Raw genomic sequence first — 21,514 nt, forward strand, 5'->3', positions numbered from 1 at the left:
TACTAATAAAAGGTATAATATGTGTATGAAATATAAATATAAAAGCGTGTGTTGCGCTTTACCTTTGGCCATCAGGCATTAAAAATAAAAAGTTGTAGCAATTTCTACATAATGCTGAATCATAATGTTTTCTAACCTTTATAAAAGCAGCTGGAAAATGAAAGAAATCTGATGAAGATGTGGTTGTTATATTCTTTATTTCTAGGTAACAAGGCATATATATATATATATATATATATATATATATATATATATATATATAATGTATTTCATTTGAGAGGGTTAACAAAAGCGTACCACAGTTGTGTTTAGTGACTAGATGGTCCTAACACCACTAACCTAACTAACTAACACCACCACTTAGCACGTCCACACTCGGTAGAATGACGCTCCATCACAAGGTGCAATCTTAGTCTTTGCCAGACCTTTTCAGTTCATAAAAGACAATACATACCCAACAGTTGCACTCTTTACTTTTAGATTTGTAATGTAGTGCTCTTACAAAAAACAGGATTAAATAGTCTGCTATCAAGAGACAAAGTTGTGCCGAACACCTGACTAACCCAAGGGAAAGTTCAAAGCCCAAATGAAGGGTTAGCAGATGACAGAGCGACCCCATAACCCTCGTCCACCAATCACACAGGAAGGAGGTGCCATAAGGCCACGCCCACAGGAAGGATGTGCTGTAACATAAGGCCACGCCCACAGGAAGGAACAAGGCATGGGGGGAGTCTTCAGGAGAGGAGGCTGAGGTCTCATTTCAGATCCAGGACCATGGACGCTGGGTTCTCCAGGTACTGCCGCCACAGGTTGGAGAACCTGCACATGGTGGCTCCGTCGATGACCCTGTGGTCGGCCGACCAGCTGACGTTCAGAATGTGCGCTTTAACCAGCACTCCGTTGGAGTCGAACCTTGGAAGGATCTGGAAGGAACCAGAAAAGGTTTGATTAACGTAGAACAAGGTATTCTTTTGGTTAGTGATAAGGAGGTTCCAGATGTTTCCGTTGTAGAAACACAGGCCTTACCTGGATCTTGCCCAGAGCTCCGATGGCCACTTCAGGGGGAAGAATCACCGGCTTGGCATAAGTTCCTCCAATCTTATTCCGAAATGAAAGGAAATAAATCATTAGACTAATAAAGCAATTCCAGGCTTAATACATTATAAAGTAAAAGTATGTGAACTAGGACACCTGAAGGCTAGCCCTGAAACAAAGAACCTCGCTTCTCTACCTCAGAGCTAAATGAAGACTTACAGAGCCGATGTTGGAGAGTGTGAAGGTTCCTCCGGTCAGGTCGGAGGTCCCCAGCTGACCAGAGGACCCCAGGGCCTGGAGGCGGTTCAGCTCTCTGGCGATCTCAAACACACTGAGAAGCTGAACGTTCTTCACGTTGGGCACCAGCAAACCCTGGCTGGTGTCCATGGCCAGGCCGATGTTGTGAGCCGCCTACGCAACAACATTCACAATCACTTAATTTATCTCATAGAATCAATAGCAACTGGAGGTCGCCTCAAGTAGAAACCTGTAACTAAAAAGAGTAGAATCCTGTTTGACATCTTCTTAACAAGAGCAGAAACCCATTTTCAATAGACTAATGCCGCTTTTCCACCGAAAGTACCAGCTCGACTTGCCACGACTTAACTCAGCACGACTCGGTTTGGTTCCAGGCACGTCGCGTTTCCATCTAAAAAAGTACCTCTTCAACGTGGGCGGGTCGTTACATAGCACGCATGCGCGAAACTGCAGTGACGTACTTATCCATGCGACACATAAAAACACAGGGCTGGCTAGGCTAAACAAAACAACAATGGAGGACTTGGAGGTGTTGGTGTACTTGCTGTTCAGACTATGGATTGTGGTGACACACAAAGCTAGAGAGAAGAATTTCCAAAATTAAATCGCTATTGTGGACTGAAAGCAGATGCTAGTGGTATTTAAAGATGCCGGCTGGGTTTCGGGTTTCACGTTCGGACGTCGCGCTCATCATGACTCATCCAGTGGCGTCACTCTCTGGCCAATCAGTGGCCAGCAGCCTGTTTACGTCACACAAAAGTACCTACTCCGCTTGGAACCTCGACGGAGGTGGTACTAAAAAAAGTACCTGGTACCAGGTAATTTTTTTGCCAATGGAAACGCAAAAAAAGGCGGGCCAAGTCGAGCTGGTACTGTCGGTGGAAAAGCGCCATAAGGAATAGAAACCTGTTTTAAATAGAGTAGACAGTAGATCTCAGAGTTCTCAGAGCTCCTATGCTGACCTTGTAGGTGATGTTCTGACAGGCCTCGTCCAGAGACGCGTTGAGGACGGGGAAGTGGAGCAGGCCGAGGGACGCCGCCTGCAGACCAAGAACATCATCAAAAAGAGCCCAGAGACAGAGAACCCAGAGACTGAGACAGAAAGACAGAGAGCCCAGAGACGTTTTTACACTGCCTTTTTCCCGGCATGGTCCGCGCGTTTACACTGCTCGAAAATTGTAAATTGCCGGCTTGCGCTAGCACCCCAATTTACCCTCCCGGACCCTACACACATTGGTAGTTTCATTCTGATGTAAATGCGATTAGACGGCTCCGTGGTTCTGGGGGGGGGGGGGGGGGCTTAGGTGTTGCTGTGTTGTCTAGACAGACAGCGCAGCAATATAATCATGAGAGATTGTACCTGGAGAAATCCACAAGCTGCTGACCATCATGGGAGAGAAGGTGATGCAGTCGCATTAAACAAAGACGGAGAAAGATGCTGCAATCTACGAGAAAGACGCAAAGGAACTGTCCTTACGAGGCTTTCGTCGGGATAAAAAACAAGTGGTCGGCAAAATAAAGAATGTTATTCCAAAGAGGTCTACTCTCCGTGCGCAGCTTCCCGCCTTCTTCAGTGAACCAAGAAAGTCCGCTCCGTGAAGACGGGGATTTTACCCCCTCGGTTTTACACAGGCAAGACAGTGAAATTGCCGGGCGTGCCAAGCCACGATGGAACCGACTTGGCAGTGTAAAAAGGCCTACAGACAGAGAGACAGAGAGACCAGAGAGACCAGAGAGACCAGAGAGACCAGAGAGACCAGAGACAGAGAGCCCAGAGACAGAGAGCCCAGAGACAGAGAGCCCAGAGACGGAGACCCCAGAGACAGAGAGCCCAGAGAAATACATTTGAGTTAATCCGCTGACAAGCCCAGAGACAGAGAGCCCAGAGAGAGACCTCACCTTGATGAAGAAGGGCATGTAGCTGAGTTTAACGCCACGAGCCTCACTGACGCCCTTGAGATCTGATCTCAGAGCAGCCAAGCGACTCAGGTCCACCTCGTCGGAGAGGCCAAAGTGGGGGATCTTTAGGGCCGCCGTCATCGTCTTCATCATGGCTCTATGGAAGCCTGTCCAGAAACAAGAAAGATGAACCATCATGAAGTACTCCTCAACACCTGGATGTGCCATGGCTCGATGGAGACTGATACAAGTACAAACAGAATGAACCCTCATGAAGTACTCCTCCTCAGTACTTTAGTGGTGTACTACTACTACTACTACTACTACTACAGTGGTGTAGTAGTACTATACAGTAGTAGTACAGTGGTGTAGTAGTACTATACAGTGGTGTACTAGTTCTACTACAATGGTGTACTAGTTCTACTACAGTGGTGTACTAGTACTACAGTGGTGTACTAGTACTACAGTGGTGCAGTGTCCTAGCCTGGCTATTGCCAGACCAAGCTCAATCATAGATTGCACGTTGGTCTGGGGAGGCTGCTGTCATTTTCTTTAGCACAAGAGGCGTGATCAACGGGCGATGTTAAATTGACTCTGTTCGCAATTGGCTGCAATAGTGCGCCAGAGGTAACAGCCAGCTTGGTGATTGGCTCCTGCAAAAACGTATCGAAACTAGAAAGAAATTTATTGCTCTTCTCCAGACCCTTCTGCAGGGCAAAATCAAATCGCCGGCAGAATGGGCGGGGCTACCCAGTCTAGCAGTGTCCTCTACCTTTCAGAGGCTCGGTGACATCCTGGCTGCTGAGGACTGGTTGGGGCCTGGCTGGCTGGCTGGCTGGCAGGCTGGCTGGCTGCACCTCCTTTGGTCTTTGGGACTCACGGGTCTCATGGAATGGAGAGGGAGGCAAGATGGCTCCCGTCTGCTTCGCCAGAAAGTTGAGAATATCCTCCTTGAGAATGCGGCCATCTTTCCCGCTCCCGACCACTTCGCTCAGTTTGATCTGACAGGAGCAAAATGGACTTCAGTTAAGATCCAACAGCTAGATACCAAACGAGCTAATGCTAATGATATTACTAGGGCTAGATACCAAACAAGCTAATGCTAATGATATCATCAGGGCTAGATACAAAACAAGCAAATACTAATATTATCAGGGCTAGATACAAAACAAGCTAATGCTAATGATATTACCAGGGCTAGATACCAAACAAGCTAATGCTAATGATATTATCAGGTCTAGATACCAAAACAAGACCTTCTGTTAATGATATTAGAATCTATGTTGTTTAAGGTTCTATTCTACTATAAGTTCTTTAAGGTTATATTGTACTATATGTTGTTTAAAGTGTAATTTTGTTTTGTTTTGTAAATTTGTTTTGGCATGTACACACATCAAATAAGCCCTCCAGACACTTTTTTCGTAGATTATCGAGTATAAGAGTTTGACCGGTGCAATGTTTGGCTTCCATGTTATTGGCTAGGGGCACCGCGAACGCTTCCAAATCAGCATTTTTTAACCACTAATATAGCTCAAAATAGCACCAAACCTCTGCAGTAGCATGATTATAGCCTGGCTATTACCAGACCAAGTCCAATCCTAGATTGCACGTTGGTCTGGAAAGGGTGCCGTCATTTTCTCCTGCACAAGAGGCGGGCGTAGTTCAAATGGCTGCAAGCAATTGGCCACCAGCGGGGCTAGCTGGTAGATTCAACTTTTACCAAAACCAGTCGGCAGTAAAGCAAATACATCCTTTCTTTGGAGGAATTGCTCCAGGGCAAGTTTCTACTTAGCTTTCAAAGAAAACTTGCCCCCCGGTGCACGGTGGCTGGTCTCTGCGGTCGCCGTGCACCGGCCGAGCTCCCGAACACCGGTGGTGCACTCCCACGGGCACAGGGATTGAATACAATACAACAGCCGCGGTGCCTGCACCGCCGGAGTCTGGGAGCTCGGCCGGGGCACGGATTGGGATAGGAAACAGGAGAATTAAACATGTTCCTTTCCATCCCCATGTGCAGGGCGAATTCCAATCGCCGGCAGATGGGGGTGGGGCTACCCAGCCTAGTATGATTAGGATCCCTACACATAAAACGAAGCATCAATAACTAATTTAAAAAGACTGTTTTCCAAGTCTGTGCATTACCTGGAAACATGGTAGGTCCATGTTTCCAGGAAGTCCACACAAGTCAATTACCGGCTACCGTAAATAATATAATAGAGACGCAAACAAATTTAAAACAACCAAGTATCAAGAGGAGAGATTAGCCGTTTCTCAATTCGCATTCTTGTGTGTACTCGTGTTCTCGTGAAACGTCATCAGTGGTAGCCCAAGTACTGTTCCAATTCAAAGTATGCGAGTACTGTCGTAAAACCCGGAAGTGTTCTCGATGCGTTCTTGATGAGGCCGTTCTACCGAGGATGCATCGGAGGTGACTCGTGTGGACTTGGGACCATTAAATATCCCAGGATGCATTTCACATTCCCATGTTTTAAAATATTAGTATGTAAGCTATAATAACAGGCTATATATAGGAACATCATCACAACATATATAACAAAAATGTAGGCCTATTCATTCAAAATATTGACATACTATTTTAAACTTAAAGAGGCTGGGGTTTTGTTTTATATAATTTGTTTATATTGTATACGTCGCTGATAGAGGAAACCCATCGCAACGGCAACGAAAATCCCGGTCGGATCCATCTGATCGTGTGTGTGTGTGTGTGTGTGTGTGTGTGTGTGTGTGTGTGTGTGTGTGTGTGTGTGTGTGTGTGTGTGTGTGTGTGTGTGTGTGTGTGTGTGTGTGTTTCTATTCTAATCTGTAATTTCTCGCTCATTCGTTATTATTATTCATATAATAGCCTACTCTCCAACTACATAGGCAATTAGGCACGCGCATCTGTACCCTACATATAAAAAGTCGCGTGTGTATATAAATACACACGACAAGCATATCTTTTCATTTATATTCATTCAAAATATTAACATACTATATTAAAATGAAAGAGGCTGGGGTTTAGTTTTATATAATTTGTTTATATTGTTCAGTAGTATATGCCTACATGAGGCCATAAAGCACAATTAACAGAGCTGAGGTGGTGACGTCATTGAGTCCGCTCAATGACGTACTTCCAAGTCCGCGAGTACGTAGTCCGCGTACTTGGTATTGAGAAACGGCCATTGTTTAGTTAAATTTGTTGGCGTCTCTATTATATCGTTTACGGTAGCCAGTAATCGACTTGTGTGGACTTCCAGGCACAGACTTGGAAAACAGACATTTTTAATAAACCGATACTTTTATTTGTGTACTTGCCTTGCCTTCTAGATTTGGTCTCTATGAAAGAAGTGCAATTAATTTGAAGGCAGATTTTATTTTCTCCTATGAAGATTATGTCAAGCCTTTAGTAAGGCTATACAAAATGAACAGAAGGCTATTCCAAGCCAAAAATAAACAGAGCTTTCTGGTTTAAACAAAAAAGCCTTCAAAGACAAAATGCCATCACATTAGACAAAATGTAAATACATATAACCAGATAAAGCGAATAACAACAAATGATTTGGTTTACTTCACGATGGCAGCCGCCGCGAGTAATGTAACCGGGGGTCATCCCTATGTTCCCCGGGTCCTATGTTCCCCGCTTTGTATGTGACCGGGGAGTGAATGTATTTTTCGTAGGTGGAATCCGGAAGAATCATGAATATTAGGGTTACGGTTATGGTTATGGTTAGGGTGAGGGTGAGGGTTACGGTTAGGGTTATGGTTATGGTTAGGGTTACGGTTATGGTTAGGGTTAGGAGTCAGCGTGTGAGTTTGCCTTACAGGCTGCCTGTCCAATCCTAGCGCTTGAGGCGTAACTTCTTCCGGATTCCGCCTACGAAAAACACAGTCGCGACCGGGGAACATAGGACCCGGGGAACATAGGACCGCTCCCACGTAACCGCTAGTGAGGAGGACATTGTTTCTGATTTATTATCGACGCCGTTTTTTAGGTTAACTTTTAATAAAATGGTGGAGTTAGTCTGAACAGGAAGATCCACACCAGAGCTAAAATTGGTTCAGAAAACCAAAGCTTTTGAAAGGCATTTCAACTCCATCAACTATCCGCGATACCCGAGGATGACGGGATCAACCAAGGAGCAAAAGTAAATTAAATTAAAAGCAAAGGATCAGTCGCCATCAACCACTTCATCCAAAAGGACAGGAGGATGGACTTTGTTTTCAAGTAATGCGATCATCAAAGCGTAAGTTATTTAAAAACGTATAGGCCGCCGTACCAACAGATTTTATTATGGCCGCCTCTGCCACTGTTTTGTGTATGTTAAGGTTTATTTGGGAAAACGGTCATTGTGCAGAATTACCAGTCAATCTGTAAATTTACAACTCAGCGTTCATTATGCATGGTAAATGTGCATAACATTTCATGTAATGCTGTGCGCGCTGTATCATGACAGCGCACACACAGCAGCGACAAACATCAGAACCATGGACACTTTCCCGGGAATCGGGAAATAGTCTTGATGAGATTCAGATTACTAACATAGTGGTATCGGTGCGTGGTATCGGCAATTAAAAAACGAATATGAGTACGAGTATTTTAATGAAGTATCGGCCCGATACTGGTATCGGTATCGGTGCATCCCTAATTCTAAGGTTATATTTTACTATATGTTGTGTTTAAGGTTCTAGGGTTAGGGTTAGTTCTAGTTGTATGTTGTGTTTAAAGTTCTATTCTAAGGTTATATTTTACTATATGTTGTGTTTAAGGTTCTAGGGTTAGGGTTAGTTCTAGTTGTATGTTGTGTTTAAGGTTCTATTCTAAGGTTCTATTTTACTATATGTTGTGTTTAAGGTTCTAGGGTTAGGGTTAGTTCTAGTTGTATGTTGTGTTTAAGGTTCTAGGGTTAGTTCAAGTTGTATGTGTGGTCCTACGTTGTTCTCCAGGGCCAGTCTCCGGACTGCGGGGGTGGCCTGGGTCTTCTGGCCCTTGATCTCCTGGTGGGTGTGTTCCTCACGAGACATGGCCGGGGTCTCTACAACGTCTTCCTCCTGAGACACTTCTAGAACATGCATATAGAACATGTAGCACACAGTGTTGGGGGTGACGAGTTACAAAGTAACGGATTACAGTAACAATATTACTTTTTTGGGTAACAAAGTAAAGTAACGCATTACACTAAAAATATCAGTAACTACACTACTTTATTAGACTATAGGTTCCGGGTAATGAGAGAACTATAGGTTCCTGCGTTACCCAAGCCGTGTTTGCCTGTGTGTAAAGTTCTGATCTGTTTAAGTGGTGCGTGCATGCGTGCTGCCTGTGTGTGTGCTGCTTGCCTCAGCACGTTGCCATAGCGATCGATTTTAGTGACGTAGCTGCTGGTGCGAAGGAGAGAGGGAAATGATGATATAGACGGAGACGGAGACAGGGGGTTTCGGCCAGTGGCGATTACTTTCAGTTTATAACTTGAAAGGACAAAAATATTCAAGTCAAATGCACTATATGCCCAGGCGACAGGTGTCTTTCAACTGTCGCAACCCAGATTTAGAAAAATACTAGATAAAATACCCGCGACGCGCAAGCGTCCACCACCGCAGACATTTGGTCCGCCAACAACAAAAGTTACTTAGGAATGACCGTGCACTGGATAGACAGCATTAGTTTTAAACGTGAGAGGGCTGCTCTTGCCTGCAAGAGGGTGAGAGGAAGACACAATGTCATATCTTGCGAAATAGATCAGGTTCATTCAGTCTTTGGACCATCGCATAAAGTAACAGCATGTGTCACCGCGGCTTAAGTGCATTTCTGTTTTAATTGTAGGGGATAAAGTGACCTTTATTTTTATATTTTTATTGAAAGTAATAAGTAGTGAAGTTACTTTTCAAATACAGTAACGAGTGAAGTAATCGCATTACAAATTACAAAAGTAACTAGTATTAAGTATCTAATTTCTTTTTTGGAGTAACTACCCCAACACTAGAATATACACACTAGAATATACATGTAACACAGAGAGATAGGGCTAGCCTACCAGACTATAGAGATAGGGTTAGCCTACCAGACTATAGAGATAGGGTTAGCCTACCAGACTATAGAGATAGGGTTAGCCTACCAGACTATAGATAGGGTTAGCCATGCTAGCTAGTTTGCTAGCCATGAACTAGCTTGCTCCCGGTCATAAGATTCTGAACAGGTAGATAGCGACTAGATTCAGATGAATAGATTCAGATGTATAGATACAGTGAATAGATTCAGATGAATAGATTCAGATGTAGCGATACAGTGAATAGATTCAGATGTATAGATACAGTGAATACACAGTAAATAGATATTCTAACTAAACTCCCCTAAACGCTCCAGTTATAGTGGAGTAAACCATGGCTATAATATTTGATTATTTGTTACATGCAGATCTTTACCATCAATGCAAAATTCTGACCCCGGACAAACTGGGATGTAGTGTTAGGTTATCCATCCAACAACATTGAGGAAGTTGGATAACATCATCATCATCATCAGGACCCTCTCAATACCCGGTATCAGAACTCTCTAATTACCTGTCCCAGTATCATCAGAACCCTCTCATTACCCGGTCTCATCATCAGAACCCTCTCATTACCCAGTCTCATCAGGACCCTCTCATTACTCGGTCTCATCAGGACCCTCTCATTACCTGGCCCGGTGTCGGTCTCGATGTCCACCAGGGGCTTCCCCACCAGTGCGGTGTCGTCCGCGGCATAGTGCAGTCTGCGGATGACGCCGTCGTAGCGGCTGGTGATGGTGACGGACGCCTTGTCGCTCTGCACCTCACAGATGCTGTCGAACTGGGAAACCTTGTCACCCTCCTTCACGTACCTGAGGAGACACCAGGAAACACCAAGGCTCACCAGGAGAAACCAGGAGTCACCAGGATTAACCAGAAAACACCAGGAGCCACCAGGATTCACCAGGAGACACCAGGAGTCACCAGGAGACACCAGGAGTCACCAGGAGACTCAATGGGGACCCATTTGATTGATCCCTGAACTGTTAAATCAATTAAGGTTAAACTCCACCCCTTTCCCTTCCTTGTTCCAGACTACGGCCATCTCCCCCAGTTCTGCTAGGATCGCTGGAGCCCAGATTAGGCACAACCCTTGAGTGACCATAGTGAGGGGGTTTTCCTTAACCGCACTTCACAACAAACACCACAATTCATGGTCACTATAGGGCTAACCCTATATCACTATAGGGCTAACCCTATAGTGACTACAATGAGGGGGTGATACCAGTCCTTATAGGGTTCGGGTTAACCGTTTAGTTAACCCCAACCCTATAGGGATACTCACCATTCCTTCACTACGACCTCCATGATTCCTTCTCCGATGTCGGACAGCTTGAACTGCATGATGGGTCCGCTCCATGCTGCAGGGCAGAGAAGAGATGAAAACACCTTTGAGGGGTTCTTTCTAGATCTCAGATTAGTTCTAGGGTGGGGGTCCAGGGTGAGTTCTAGGGATAGTTCTAGGTTAAAGGTTAGTTCTAGGGTTAAGGTTAGTTCTAGGGTTAAGGTTAGTTCTAGGGTTAAGGTTAGTTCCAGGGTTAAGGTAAGTTCCAGGGTTAAGGTAAGTTCTAGGCTTAAAGTTAGTGCTAGGGTTAAGGTAAGTTCTAGGGTTAAGGTTGGTTCTAAGGTTTAGGGTAAGGTTAGTTCCACGGTTAAGTTTAGTGCTAGTGTTAGTTCTAGGGTTAAGGTTAGTGCTAGGGTTAAGGTGAGTGCTAGGGATGGTTCTACGGTTAAGGTTATTGCTAGGGTTAAGGTGAGTGCTAGGGTTAGTTTTAGGGTTAAGGTTAGTGCTAGGGTTAAGGTTAGTTCTAGGGTTAAGGTAAGTTCTAGGGTTAAAGTTAGTGCTAGGGTTAAGGTAAGTTCTAGGGTTAAGGTTGGTTCTAAGGTTTAGGGTAAGGTTAGTTCTACGGTTAAGTTTAGTGCTAGTGTTAGTTCTAGGGTTAAGGTTAGTGCTAGGGTTAAGGTGAGTGCTAGGGATGGTTCTACGGTTAAGGTTATTGCTAGGGTTAAGGTGAGTGCTAGGGTTAGTTTTAGGGTTAAGGTTAGTGCTAGGGTTAAGGTTAGTTCTAGGGTTAAGGTTAGTTCTAGGGTTAAGGTTGGGGCTATGGTTAAGGTGAGTGCTAGGGTTATTTCTAGGGCTAGTATTTTATATTTATTTGGTGAGTATTTATATGGCTACTCTGATGGTTAGGGGCTAGGTTTGGTGAGGGTGAAGCAGTAAGAGACCGGCGCACCTCATCACATAATAGGAGAATGCGTACAATAACAGGATTTAATGGGTCGGTTCGTTGTCACGATACCCGGTCCAGCTGTTGGCGTCAGTATTGGACTGATATCAGATATCAATATCAATGCATTAAGGGCTAAGGTTAGTGCTAGGATTAAGGTGAGTGCTAGGGTTAAGGTTCTAGGGTTAAGGTGAGTGCTAGAGTTAAGGTTCTGGGGTTAAGGTGAGTGCTAGGGTTAAGGTTCTAGGGTTAAGGTGAGTGCTAGGGTTAAGGTTCTGGGGTTAAGGTGAGTGCTAGGGTTAAGGTTCTAGGGTTAAGGTTCTGGGGTTAAGGTGAGTGCTAAGGTTAAGGTTCTAGGGTTAAGGTGAGTGCTAGGGTTAAGGTTCTGGGGTTAAGGTGAGTGCTAGAGTTAAGGTTCTGGGGTTAAGGTGAGTGCTAGAGTTAAGGTTCTGGGGTTAAGGTGAGTGCTAGGGTTAAGGTTCTAGGGTTAAGGTGAGTGCTAGGGTTAAGGTTCTGGGGTTAAGGTGAGTGCTAGGGTTAAGGTTCTAGGGTTAAGGTTCTGGGGTTAAGGTGAGTGCTAAGGTTAAGGTTCTAGGGTTAAGGTGAGTGCTAGGGTTAAGGTTCTAGGGTTAAGGTGAGTGCTAGAGTTAAGGTTCTTGGGTTAAGGTGAGTGCTAAGGTTAAGGTTCTAGGGTTAAGGTGAGTGCTAGGGTTAAGGTTCTGGGGTTAAGGTGAGTGCTAGGGTTAAGGTTCTGGGGTTAAGGTGAGTGCTAGGGTTAAGGTTCTAGGGTTAAGGTTCTGGGGTTAAGGTGAGTGCTAAGGTTAAGGTTCTAGGGTTGGGGTTTGCAGCAGCACAGCTCAATCTAAGGTTTTGTAGAGTTGTGCATCTTGAGGTAATTTACCACTGGTTGTATGGAAGAGCCTCTCATTGTAGAGTCTAGACAGGCAGGCCCGTGGGGGCTGGTCCTTGGTGGCTTTAAAGACCCGCACACACCGCCGCTTGTAGTGGTGGGAGAGCTGAGAGACGAAGAACAACCAGGAGACACCATTATAGAATATAGAACCCACTTATTTACACCATTATATAATGATAGAGCCCATTTATTTACACCATTATATAATGATAGAGCCCATTTATTTACACAATTATATAATGATAGAGCCCATTTATTTACACCATTATAGAATATAGAGGCCATTTATTTACACCATTATAGAATATAGAGCCCATTTATTTACACCATTATAGAATGATAGAGCCCACTTATAGAGCTCGGACAGCAATGGACTGGGGACTACAAAAAATAAGGTAAAAGTTTAATTAAAACCCTGTTATGATAATGTTGTGGTAGTGTAATTATCATATTATAGTATGGTTGTAGTCATTTGATGGTAAGGTTGTGCTGTTATAGTCACGGTAGGGTCATTTTATGGTTCTTATGGTCATGTTTTGGTTATGAGGGTAATGTTATGGTAATCTTATGATAATGTTGGGCTAATCTAATAATCATATTATTGTACGGTTGTAGTCGTTTTATGGTAGGGCTCTGATGTTGTGGTAATGTTCATTCGGGTAATGTTATGTCATTATGGTCATGTTATGGTACTGTTATGGTCATTATGGTAATGTATGGAATAGTTGAATTGGGTTTGATACAGATGTACTATGAAGTCTTCCTAAACAAATAAAGATTTGACCAATCATCCCACTAAAGTAACCCTTTAACAGCAGTCTTTTGGATAACGTTAACAAATGTGTACATTAAAGATAAACCCAGCAGTTTAATTATTGCAAATAGATAAAAATGCATTTTATTAATATGCCGTCTTCTTAGTAACATACATGATCCCCTTGTAACATAACAGATACATGTTAACTTACCAGTCTTCTCACTAAACTAACTGAGCACCTTGTAACCGCAGCCATCTTGCCTCCTTGTAGCCCAGGGTGTGACGTCATCCACACGCCCCTTTGAGCAGCCAATCGTGTGTCGTTTTCTTCTTCGTGTCCATTATGGGGGTAGACGACAGTCCTGATGACGCACTACCGCCCCCTGCTGGGCGTCAGTAAGTAGGCTCTGCTGTGAAACCAGTCCGGACCAGCAGGGGGCGGTAAGGCTCTGCTGTGAACCCAGGCCGGACCAGCAGGGGGTGGTAAGGCTCTGCTGTAAAACCAGTCCGGACCAGCAGGGGGCGGTAAGACTCTGCTGTGAAACCAGTCCGGACCAACAGGGGGCGGTAAGGCTCTGCTTTGAAACCAGGCCGGACCAGCAGGGGGCGGTAAGGCTCTGCTGTGAAACCAGTCCGGACCAGCAGGGGGCGGTAAGGCTCTGCTGTGAAACCAGTCCGGACCAGCAGGGGGCCGTAAGGCTCTGCTGTGAAACCAGTCCGGACCAGCAGGGGGCGATAAGGCTCTGCTGTGAAACCAGTCCGGACCAGCAGGGGGCGGTAAGGCTCTGCTGTGAAACCAGTCCGGACCAGCAGGGGGCGGTAAGGCTCTGCTGTAAAGGAAATCCGGAGAAGAAGAAATAAAAACACTCTCATTCTCTCGCTAACACACATCTGGTCTTATTAGTGAAATACTGATCGGTGATAGTAATATTACGATAGCTGCTGTACTTTAAAACTCCCCGCAACAGAATGGACTCGACGACTCTGGAGGTGGACGGGAGTGTGATGGAGGGAGTGAGTAGACCTGAGATATAGATATAAAGAACCCCGTGTATATAACCCATGAAGTACCCCGTGTGTTCTCATTGTACATCATAATGATATAGTAGATATATACATATCTATAACCCATGAAGCATGTGTACGCCGTGTGTTCTCAGCCAATTGTACATCTTAGTAATATAGTAGATATATACTAATGATATGTACGCATTATCGAGCCCTTCTCCTGTATTTCTAACTCGTTATCGAGCCCTTCTCCTGTATAAACGAACTCGTTATCCAGCCCTTCTCCTGTATAAACTAACGCGTTATAATTGGTTTCCAGGGCGGACAGATCCTAAGAGTTTCCGCGGCGCTGAGCTGCATCACTGGAACCGCCATCAAGATCAGCAAGATCCGAGCCGGCAGAACCACTCCAGGACTCAGGTAGTTAAGACTAGTTAACCCTATTAAAGACCAGTTAACCCTAGTTCTGAGCAGTTATCCCTAACTCCAGGACTGATGTAACCTAGTTAAGACCAGTTAACTTAACTCCAGGAGTCAGGTAACCTAGTTAACCCTTATTGAAAGACTGATGTAACCCTAGTTAAGACCAGTCAACCCTAACTCTAGGAATAGGGTAACTTGTTTAACCCTAGTTAAGACCAATGCTAGCTGTAGTAGACGGTGTTAACCGATGGGACCAGAGACGGGTTAGGATGTATTCTAATATCTGAACACAGACTGTAGCAGACAAACTCTTGTTTCCTCCAGGCCGCAGCACCTGTGTGGCCTGCAGCTTCTTCGAGACATTTGTGCCGGAAGCCTTGATGGAGCGGCCATTGGCTCTACGGAGATAACCCTGAACCCGGGAAAGATCACCTCTGGGGACCACCTCGCAGACCCCAAGACCGCAGGGTTAGTGGAATCATTACTCTAGTTTACTATAGTTAACCAGACCGCCGGGTCAGTAGAAACATTACTCTACTTTACTCTAGTTAACCAGACTGATGGGTCAGTCCAAACATTACTCTAGTTAACTAATACATTACTCTTGTTTACTGTAGTTAACCAGAATTCTGGGTACATTTAAACATTACTCTACTTTACTCTAGTTAACCACACTTCTAGGGCAGTAGTAGTTACTCTAGTTTACTAGCTGGGTCAGTAGCTTTATTCCTCTAGACCACTAGACTAGAGGGTCAGTAGGTTATCCCAACTAGTCTTAACCAGTCCTTACCAGTCCTAACGAGTGGTGTCTGTCTTTAGGAGTGTGGGGCTGCTGCTCCAGGCGTCCCTCCCCTGTGCCTTGTTCACCAACGCCTCGACACAGCTCTGTCTGAAGGGAGGAACCAACGCAGAGATGGCTCCTCAGATTGACTACACTATGAAGGTATCTACTGTCTAAAGACTACACTGGGAAGGGATCTACGGTGTATAGACTACACTGGGAAGGGATCTACTGTCTATAGACTACACTGGGAAGGGATCTACTGTCTATAGACTACACTGAAGGGATCTGTTGTCTACACTGTGATGGGATCTATTGTCTATAGACTACACTGTCTATACACTACAGTGTAGTCTATAGACGAGTTGGGAGAGTTAGAGTTAAAGAGTTGGGAGCCTTCTGTCTCTACTCAAGAGTACTCCTACTCTGTGCTATCTATACAGTTTTATATTGTATTGTAAAACAAATTATTATAAAATGTAAATGTCTTGACCAGAGATTTTTTTTTATTTGGTCAAGAAAGGCTTATGGTTTTAAACTCTAAATTCATCCATTTATCCATTTTTTTTCTTAGGTCTTCAAGCCCACCCTAGAGAAGTTCGGCGTCCATTTTGATTGTGACGTTAAAATGAGGTAACTCAAGATGGGGTCCACGTTATTAAAGATTCCATGTTGCACTTTATACTCCCTTACACTTGGCCCTTTGGTATTCCCTTGTCATCAGGGTCTGTGAGTTTTTTATAATGTGTTCACTCATTCACTCGTATTACAAAGCCTTGCATGCTCCCAGATGTTTCAGCTGTATGTGTGACTGTCCACAGGGGCTACTACCCTGAAGGTGGCGGAGAGGTGTTGGTGACGGTCAACCCCATCAAACAGCTGAGTCCCATCACCATGACGGAGAGGGGCACCATCACCAAGATCTATGGGCGGGCCTTCGTGGCTGGGGTTCTGCCCTATAAGGTAACGCTAATGCTACAACCTATAAGGTAACGCTAACCCTAATGCTACAACCTGTAAGGTAATGCTAACCCTAATGCTACAACCTGTAAGGTAATGCTAACCCTAATGCTACAACCTATAAGGTAACGCTTACCATAATGCTACAACCTATAAGGCAAGACAACAACCAATAAGGTAATGCTAACGCTACAACCTATTAGGTAATGCTAATGCTACAACCTTAAAGCTATCTCTAAACCATATGTTTTATTGATGTAGCTCCTAAACATGGAGCCGTTCTTACCGTATGTTTTATTGATGGAGCTCCTTCTTAGAGCGGCTATGTTGTATGTACCTTGACACTGGAGGCCGTGTTGTATGTACCCTGACGCTGGCGGCCATGTTGTGTGTACCCGGATGCTGGCGGCCATGTTGTGTGTACCCGGATGCTGGCGACCATGTTGTGTGTACACTGATGCTGGCGGCCATGTTGTGTTGCAGCTGGCCAAGGACATGTCCACCGCAGCAGTGCGCACCATCAGGAGAGAGATCAAAGACCTCTACATCAGCATCCCCTCGCTGCAGGAGAAGGACCACGCCTGTGGAAACGGAAACGGCATCATGTAAACTAGCTTGAGTAACCCATCACGTTGACTTAACTAGTCACTCTCTGAACATGTTAACTAGTAACTAGAGTGTTCCTTCATCATTACTGTTGTGGCAAACCCTTATCATTCTGTCCTCCAGAATCATTGCAGAGTCTTCAACCGGCTGTGTGTTCGCAGGTTCATCTCTTGGCAAGAAAGGTGAGACGGTTTCACATGGAACTGTAACCCTAGTACCCCTAACCCAAGACTGTACTCCTAACCCTAGGAATGTACCACTAGTACTGTAACCTTAGGACTATAACCCTAACCCTAGTACTCTAGGACTAATCTGTATGTTTATATGTCCTGGCCCTTAAAGATAGTACTTGGCATGGTGTAGCATCTTATCCTAGCTCACTGCATATAGGTGGAAGCATCAGGGTTAGGGTTTTGGGAAGGTCTCATAGTCCACCTCTGGGTTAGGGGTTAGGGGTTTGGGGACGGTCTAATACGGGCGAAATCTATCAGTTTTCCTTTGATGCATGTCAGGAATATCTCCGTAAAGGCGAACTTGTTGCGAAACGCATCGAGCTGTAGAAACACTGTAGTATATAATCAAGACCACTGTGTGGCACTGGTTCTCCACAATAAAAAGTGTAGTGCATCAAACCTGAGCGCATCAAGCCCATGCGCGCTGTATATAAACATAGTCAAGGAGGAGAAAGCAGTTATTAAACCTTTTTAGATTGAGCAGAAATACTTTTTAATGTACAGTTAGTAATTCAATTTACCAAGGGGCTGTATTTGAAGCTACAAAAATAATTTTAAAAAATGAACGCAACTCTAATGTCCCCAGCTGGTCGGGGGGCGATGACGTCATCATTTGCGTTTCAGGCATCCACACGAATCCTAACACGAAACCGCATAGGTCCATTTTTATCTGAATCCACCCTGGGACCTGGTTTCAGAAAAGTGAGTTTTCGGGCACCGGATCCGCTGGATTCTTCTGGACAGTCAGCCCAAATGCACAAGACTTATGCAGTTTCACCAAAAAATTGGCTCTGTGTCGACAGGGCCATAGTCCAACTCTGTTATGGGACGGTCTCATAGTCCACCTCTGGGTTAGGGGACAGTCTCATAGTGCACCTCTGGATTAGGGGATGGTCTCATAGTCCACCTCTGGGTTAGGGGGCAGTCTCATAGTCCACCTTTGTCCCGTGATGCAGGAGTGTACGCAGACAAGGTGGGCATCGAGGCGGCCGAGATGTTGTTGAGGAACCTCCGACATAACGGCTGTGTAGACGAGTTTCTACAAGACCAGGTAACCCTCAAGCTAACCTACTGCTCTGAGAAACATCTTTTCCTGCTTTTTACTCATTGTATCTTTACAAAATATTTTACTCATTGTATCTCAACGTTTTCTTCATGTTCAGTTAATCATCTTCATGGCCATGGCCAGCGGGACCTCCCGGATACGCTGCGGCCCGGTCAGCCTACACACCCAGACCGCCATCCACGTAGCGGAGCAGCTAACTCAGGTACACCGCACCACGTAGCGTAGCAGCTAACTCATGTACACCGCACCACGTAGCGTAGCAGCTAACTCAGGTACACCGCACCACGTAGCATAGCAGCTAACTCAGGTACACCACACCACGTAGCAGCTAACTCGGGTACACCTCACCACGTAGCGTAGCAGTTAACTCGGGTACACCTCACCACGTAGCGTAGCAGTTAACTCGGGTACACCTCACCACGTAGCGTAGCAGTTAACTCGGGTACACCTCACCACGTAGCGTAGCAGTTAACTCGGGTACACCTCACCACGTAGCGTAGCAGTTAACTCGGGTACACCTCACCACGTAGCGTAGCAGTTAACTCGGGTACACCTCACCACGTAGCGTAGCAGTTAACTCGGGTACACCTCACCACGTAGCGTAGCAGTTAACTCGGGTACACCTCACCACGTAGCGTAGCAGTTAACTCGGGTACACCTCACCACGTAGCGTAGCAGTTAACTCGGGTACACCTCACCACGTAGCGTAGCAGTTAACTCGGGTACACCTCACCACGTAGCGTAGCAGTTAACTCGGGTACACCTCACCACGTAGCGTAGCAGTTAACTCGGGTACACCTCACCACGTAGCGTAGCAGTTAACTCGGGTACACCTCACCACGTAGCGTAGCAGTTAACTCGGGTACACCTCACCACGTAGCGTAGCAGTTAACTCGGGTACACCTCACCACGTAGCGTAGCAGTTAACTCGGGTACACCTCACCACGTAGCGTAGCAGTTAACTCGGGTACACCTCACCACGTAGCGTAGCAGTTAACTCGGGTACACCTCACCACGTAGCGTAGCAGTTAACTCGGGTACACCTCACCACGTAGCGTAGCAGTTAACTCGGGTACACCTCACCACGTAGCGTAGCAGTTAACTCGGGTACACCTCACCACGTAGCGTAGCAGTTAACTCGGGTACACCTCACCACGTAGCGTAGCAGTTAACTCGGGTACACCTCACCACGTAGCGTAGCAGTTAACTCGGGTACACCTCACCACGTAGCGTAGCAGTTAACTCGGGTACACCTCACCACGTAGCGTAGCAGTTAACTCGGGTACACCTCACCACGTAGCGTAGCAGTTAACTCGGGTACACCTCACCACGTAGCGTAGCAGTTAACTCGGGTACACCTCACCACGTAGCGTAGCAGTTAACTCGGGTACACCTCACCACGTAGCGTAGCAGTTAACTCGGGTACACCTCACCACGTAGCGTAGCAGTTAACTCGGGTACACCTCACCACGTAGCGTAGCAGTTAACTCGGGTACACCTCACCACGTAGCGTAGCAGTTAACTCGGGTACACCTCACCACGTAGCGTAGCAGTTAACTCGGGTACACCTCACCACGTAGCGTAGCAGTTAACTCGGGTACACCTCACCACGTAGCGTAGCAGTTAACTCGGGTACACCTCACCACGTAGCGTAGCAGTTAACTCGGGTACACCTCACCACGTAGCGTAGCAGTTAACTCGGGTACACCTCACCACGTAGCGTAGCAGTTAACTCGGGTACACCTCACCACGTAGCGTAGCAGTTAACTCGGGTACACCTCACCACGTAGCGTAGCAGTTAACTCGGGTACACCTCACCACGTAGCGTAGCAGTTAACTCGGGTACACCTCACCACGTAGCGTAGCAGTTAACTCGGGTACACCTCACCACGTAGCGTAGCAGTTAACTCGGGTACACCTCACCACGTAGCGTAGCAGTTAACTCGGGTACACCTCACCACGTAGCGTAGCAGTTAACTCGGGTACACCTCACCACGTAGCGTAGCAGTTAACTCGGGTACACCTCACCACGTAGCGTAGCAGTTAACTCGGGTACACCTCACCACGTAGCGTAGCAGTTAACTCGGGTACACCTCACCACGTAGCGTAGCAGTTAACTCGGGTACACCTCACCACGTAGCGTAGCAGTTAACTCGGGTACACCTCACCACGTAGCGTAGCAGTTAACTCGGGTACACCTCACCACGTAGCGTAGCAGTTAACTCGGGTACACCTCACCACGTAGCGTAGCAGTTAACTCGGGTACACCTCACCACGTAGCGTAGCAGTTAACTCGGGTACACCTCACCACGTAGCGTAGCAGTTAACTCGGGTACACCTCACCACGTAGCGTAGCAGTTAACTCGGGTACACCTCACCACGTAGCGTAGCAGTTAACTCGGGTACACCTCACCACGTAGCGTAGCAGTTAACTCGGGTACACCTCACCACGTAGCGTAGCAGTTAACTCATGTACACCGCACCACGTAGCATAGCAGCTAACTCAGGTACACCGCACCACGTAGCATAGCAGCTAACTCGGGTACACCTCACCACGTAGCGTAGCAGTTAACTCGGGTACACCTCACCACGTAGCGTAGCAGTTAACTCGGGTACACCTCACCACGTAGACTCCGGGCTCTACCTGTAGGTCTAGACTCTGGGCTCTACCTAATGGGTCTAGCTGTAGTTGAGGTAAATACAATTGCTAACTGAAATTTTATTTGTATTTTTCAGGCCAAGTTTACAATCTCCCAGTCAGGCGACGATCAGTCCAACAACCCCACCTTTATTATCGAATGTCAAGGAGCAGGACTCTCCAACCCTCACCTGTAATACTAACCCTAGTACCAAACTGTAGTACTGTACCCCTAAACCTAGTACTCTAGTACTGTACCCCTAACCCTAGTACTATAGGACTATCCCTAGTACTGTACCACTAACCCTAGTACTAACCTGTAATACTTTACTCCTAACCCTATACTAACCTGTAGTACTGTACCCCTTAACCCTAGGACTGTACCCCTTAACCCTAGGACAGTACCCCTAACCCTAGGACTGTACCCCTTACCCTAGTAACCTAGGACTTGCTATTGGCTGCTGTGTTTTCTTCAGTCTCAGGGCTTTCCTCAATAATAAAGTGATCCATGATTTAATGTGGTTGTATATCTGTGCTTTCAATTCACACACACCCTGGGTATGGAGTGGTGTAGGACTCACTAACACCCTGGGTATGGAGTGATGTAGGACTCACTACAACATTGGAAATGGAATGGAGTGGTGTATGTCTAACTGGGTAGAACA

General features: G+C 46.0%; 2 protein-coding genes across 2 annotated transcripts; one reads left to right on the forward strand and one right to left on the reverse strand.

Moving 5' to 3' along the window:
- Positions 1–233: 233 nt before the first annotated feature.
- On the reverse strand, positions 234–13,426 carry dbt (dihydrolipoamide branched chain transacylase E2). Its single transcript, XM_084473201.1, has 11 exons — positions 13,346–13,426; positions 12,366–12,480; positions 10,522–10,597; positions 9,867–10,048; positions 8,125–8,252; positions 3,965–4,193; positions 3,193–3,359; positions 2,256–2,333; positions 1,255–1,446; positions 1,027–1,098; positions 234–923 (listed from the first exon to the last, which is right to left on the reverse strand). The coding sequence occupies exons 1-11, from the start codon at positions 13,421–13,423 to the stop codon at positions 756–758; spliced, it is 1,485 nt and encodes a 494-aa protein (XP_084329327.1). The 5' UTR covers positions 13,424–13,426; the 3' UTR covers positions 234–755.
- A 572-nt stretch (positions 13,427–13,998) lies between these two features.
- rtca (RNA 3'-terminal phosphate cyclase) lies at positions 13,999–21,358 on the forward strand. The gene is made up of 11 exons (XM_084472824.1): positions 13,999–14,148; positions 14,462–14,562; positions 14,890–15,033; positions 15,385–15,508; positions 15,921–15,979; positions 16,168–16,309; positions 16,790–16,911; positions 17,036–17,094; positions 18,102–18,196; positions 18,309–18,413; positions 20,948–21,358. The coding sequence occupies exons 1-11, from the start codon at positions 14,104–14,106 to the stop codon at positions 21,044–21,046; spliced, it is 1,095 nt and encodes a 364-aa protein (XP_084328950.1). The 5' UTR covers positions 13,999–14,103; the 3' UTR covers positions 21,047–21,358.
- The last annotated feature ends 156 nt before the right edge of the window (positions 21,359–21,514 follow it).

This window comes from Micromesistius poutassou, assembly GCF_964030765.1.
Source record: "Micromesistius poutassou genome assembly, chromosome: 9".
Lineage (NCBI taxonomy): Eukaryota > Metazoa > Chordata > Actinopteri > Gadiformes > Gadidae > Micromesistius > Micromesistius poutassou.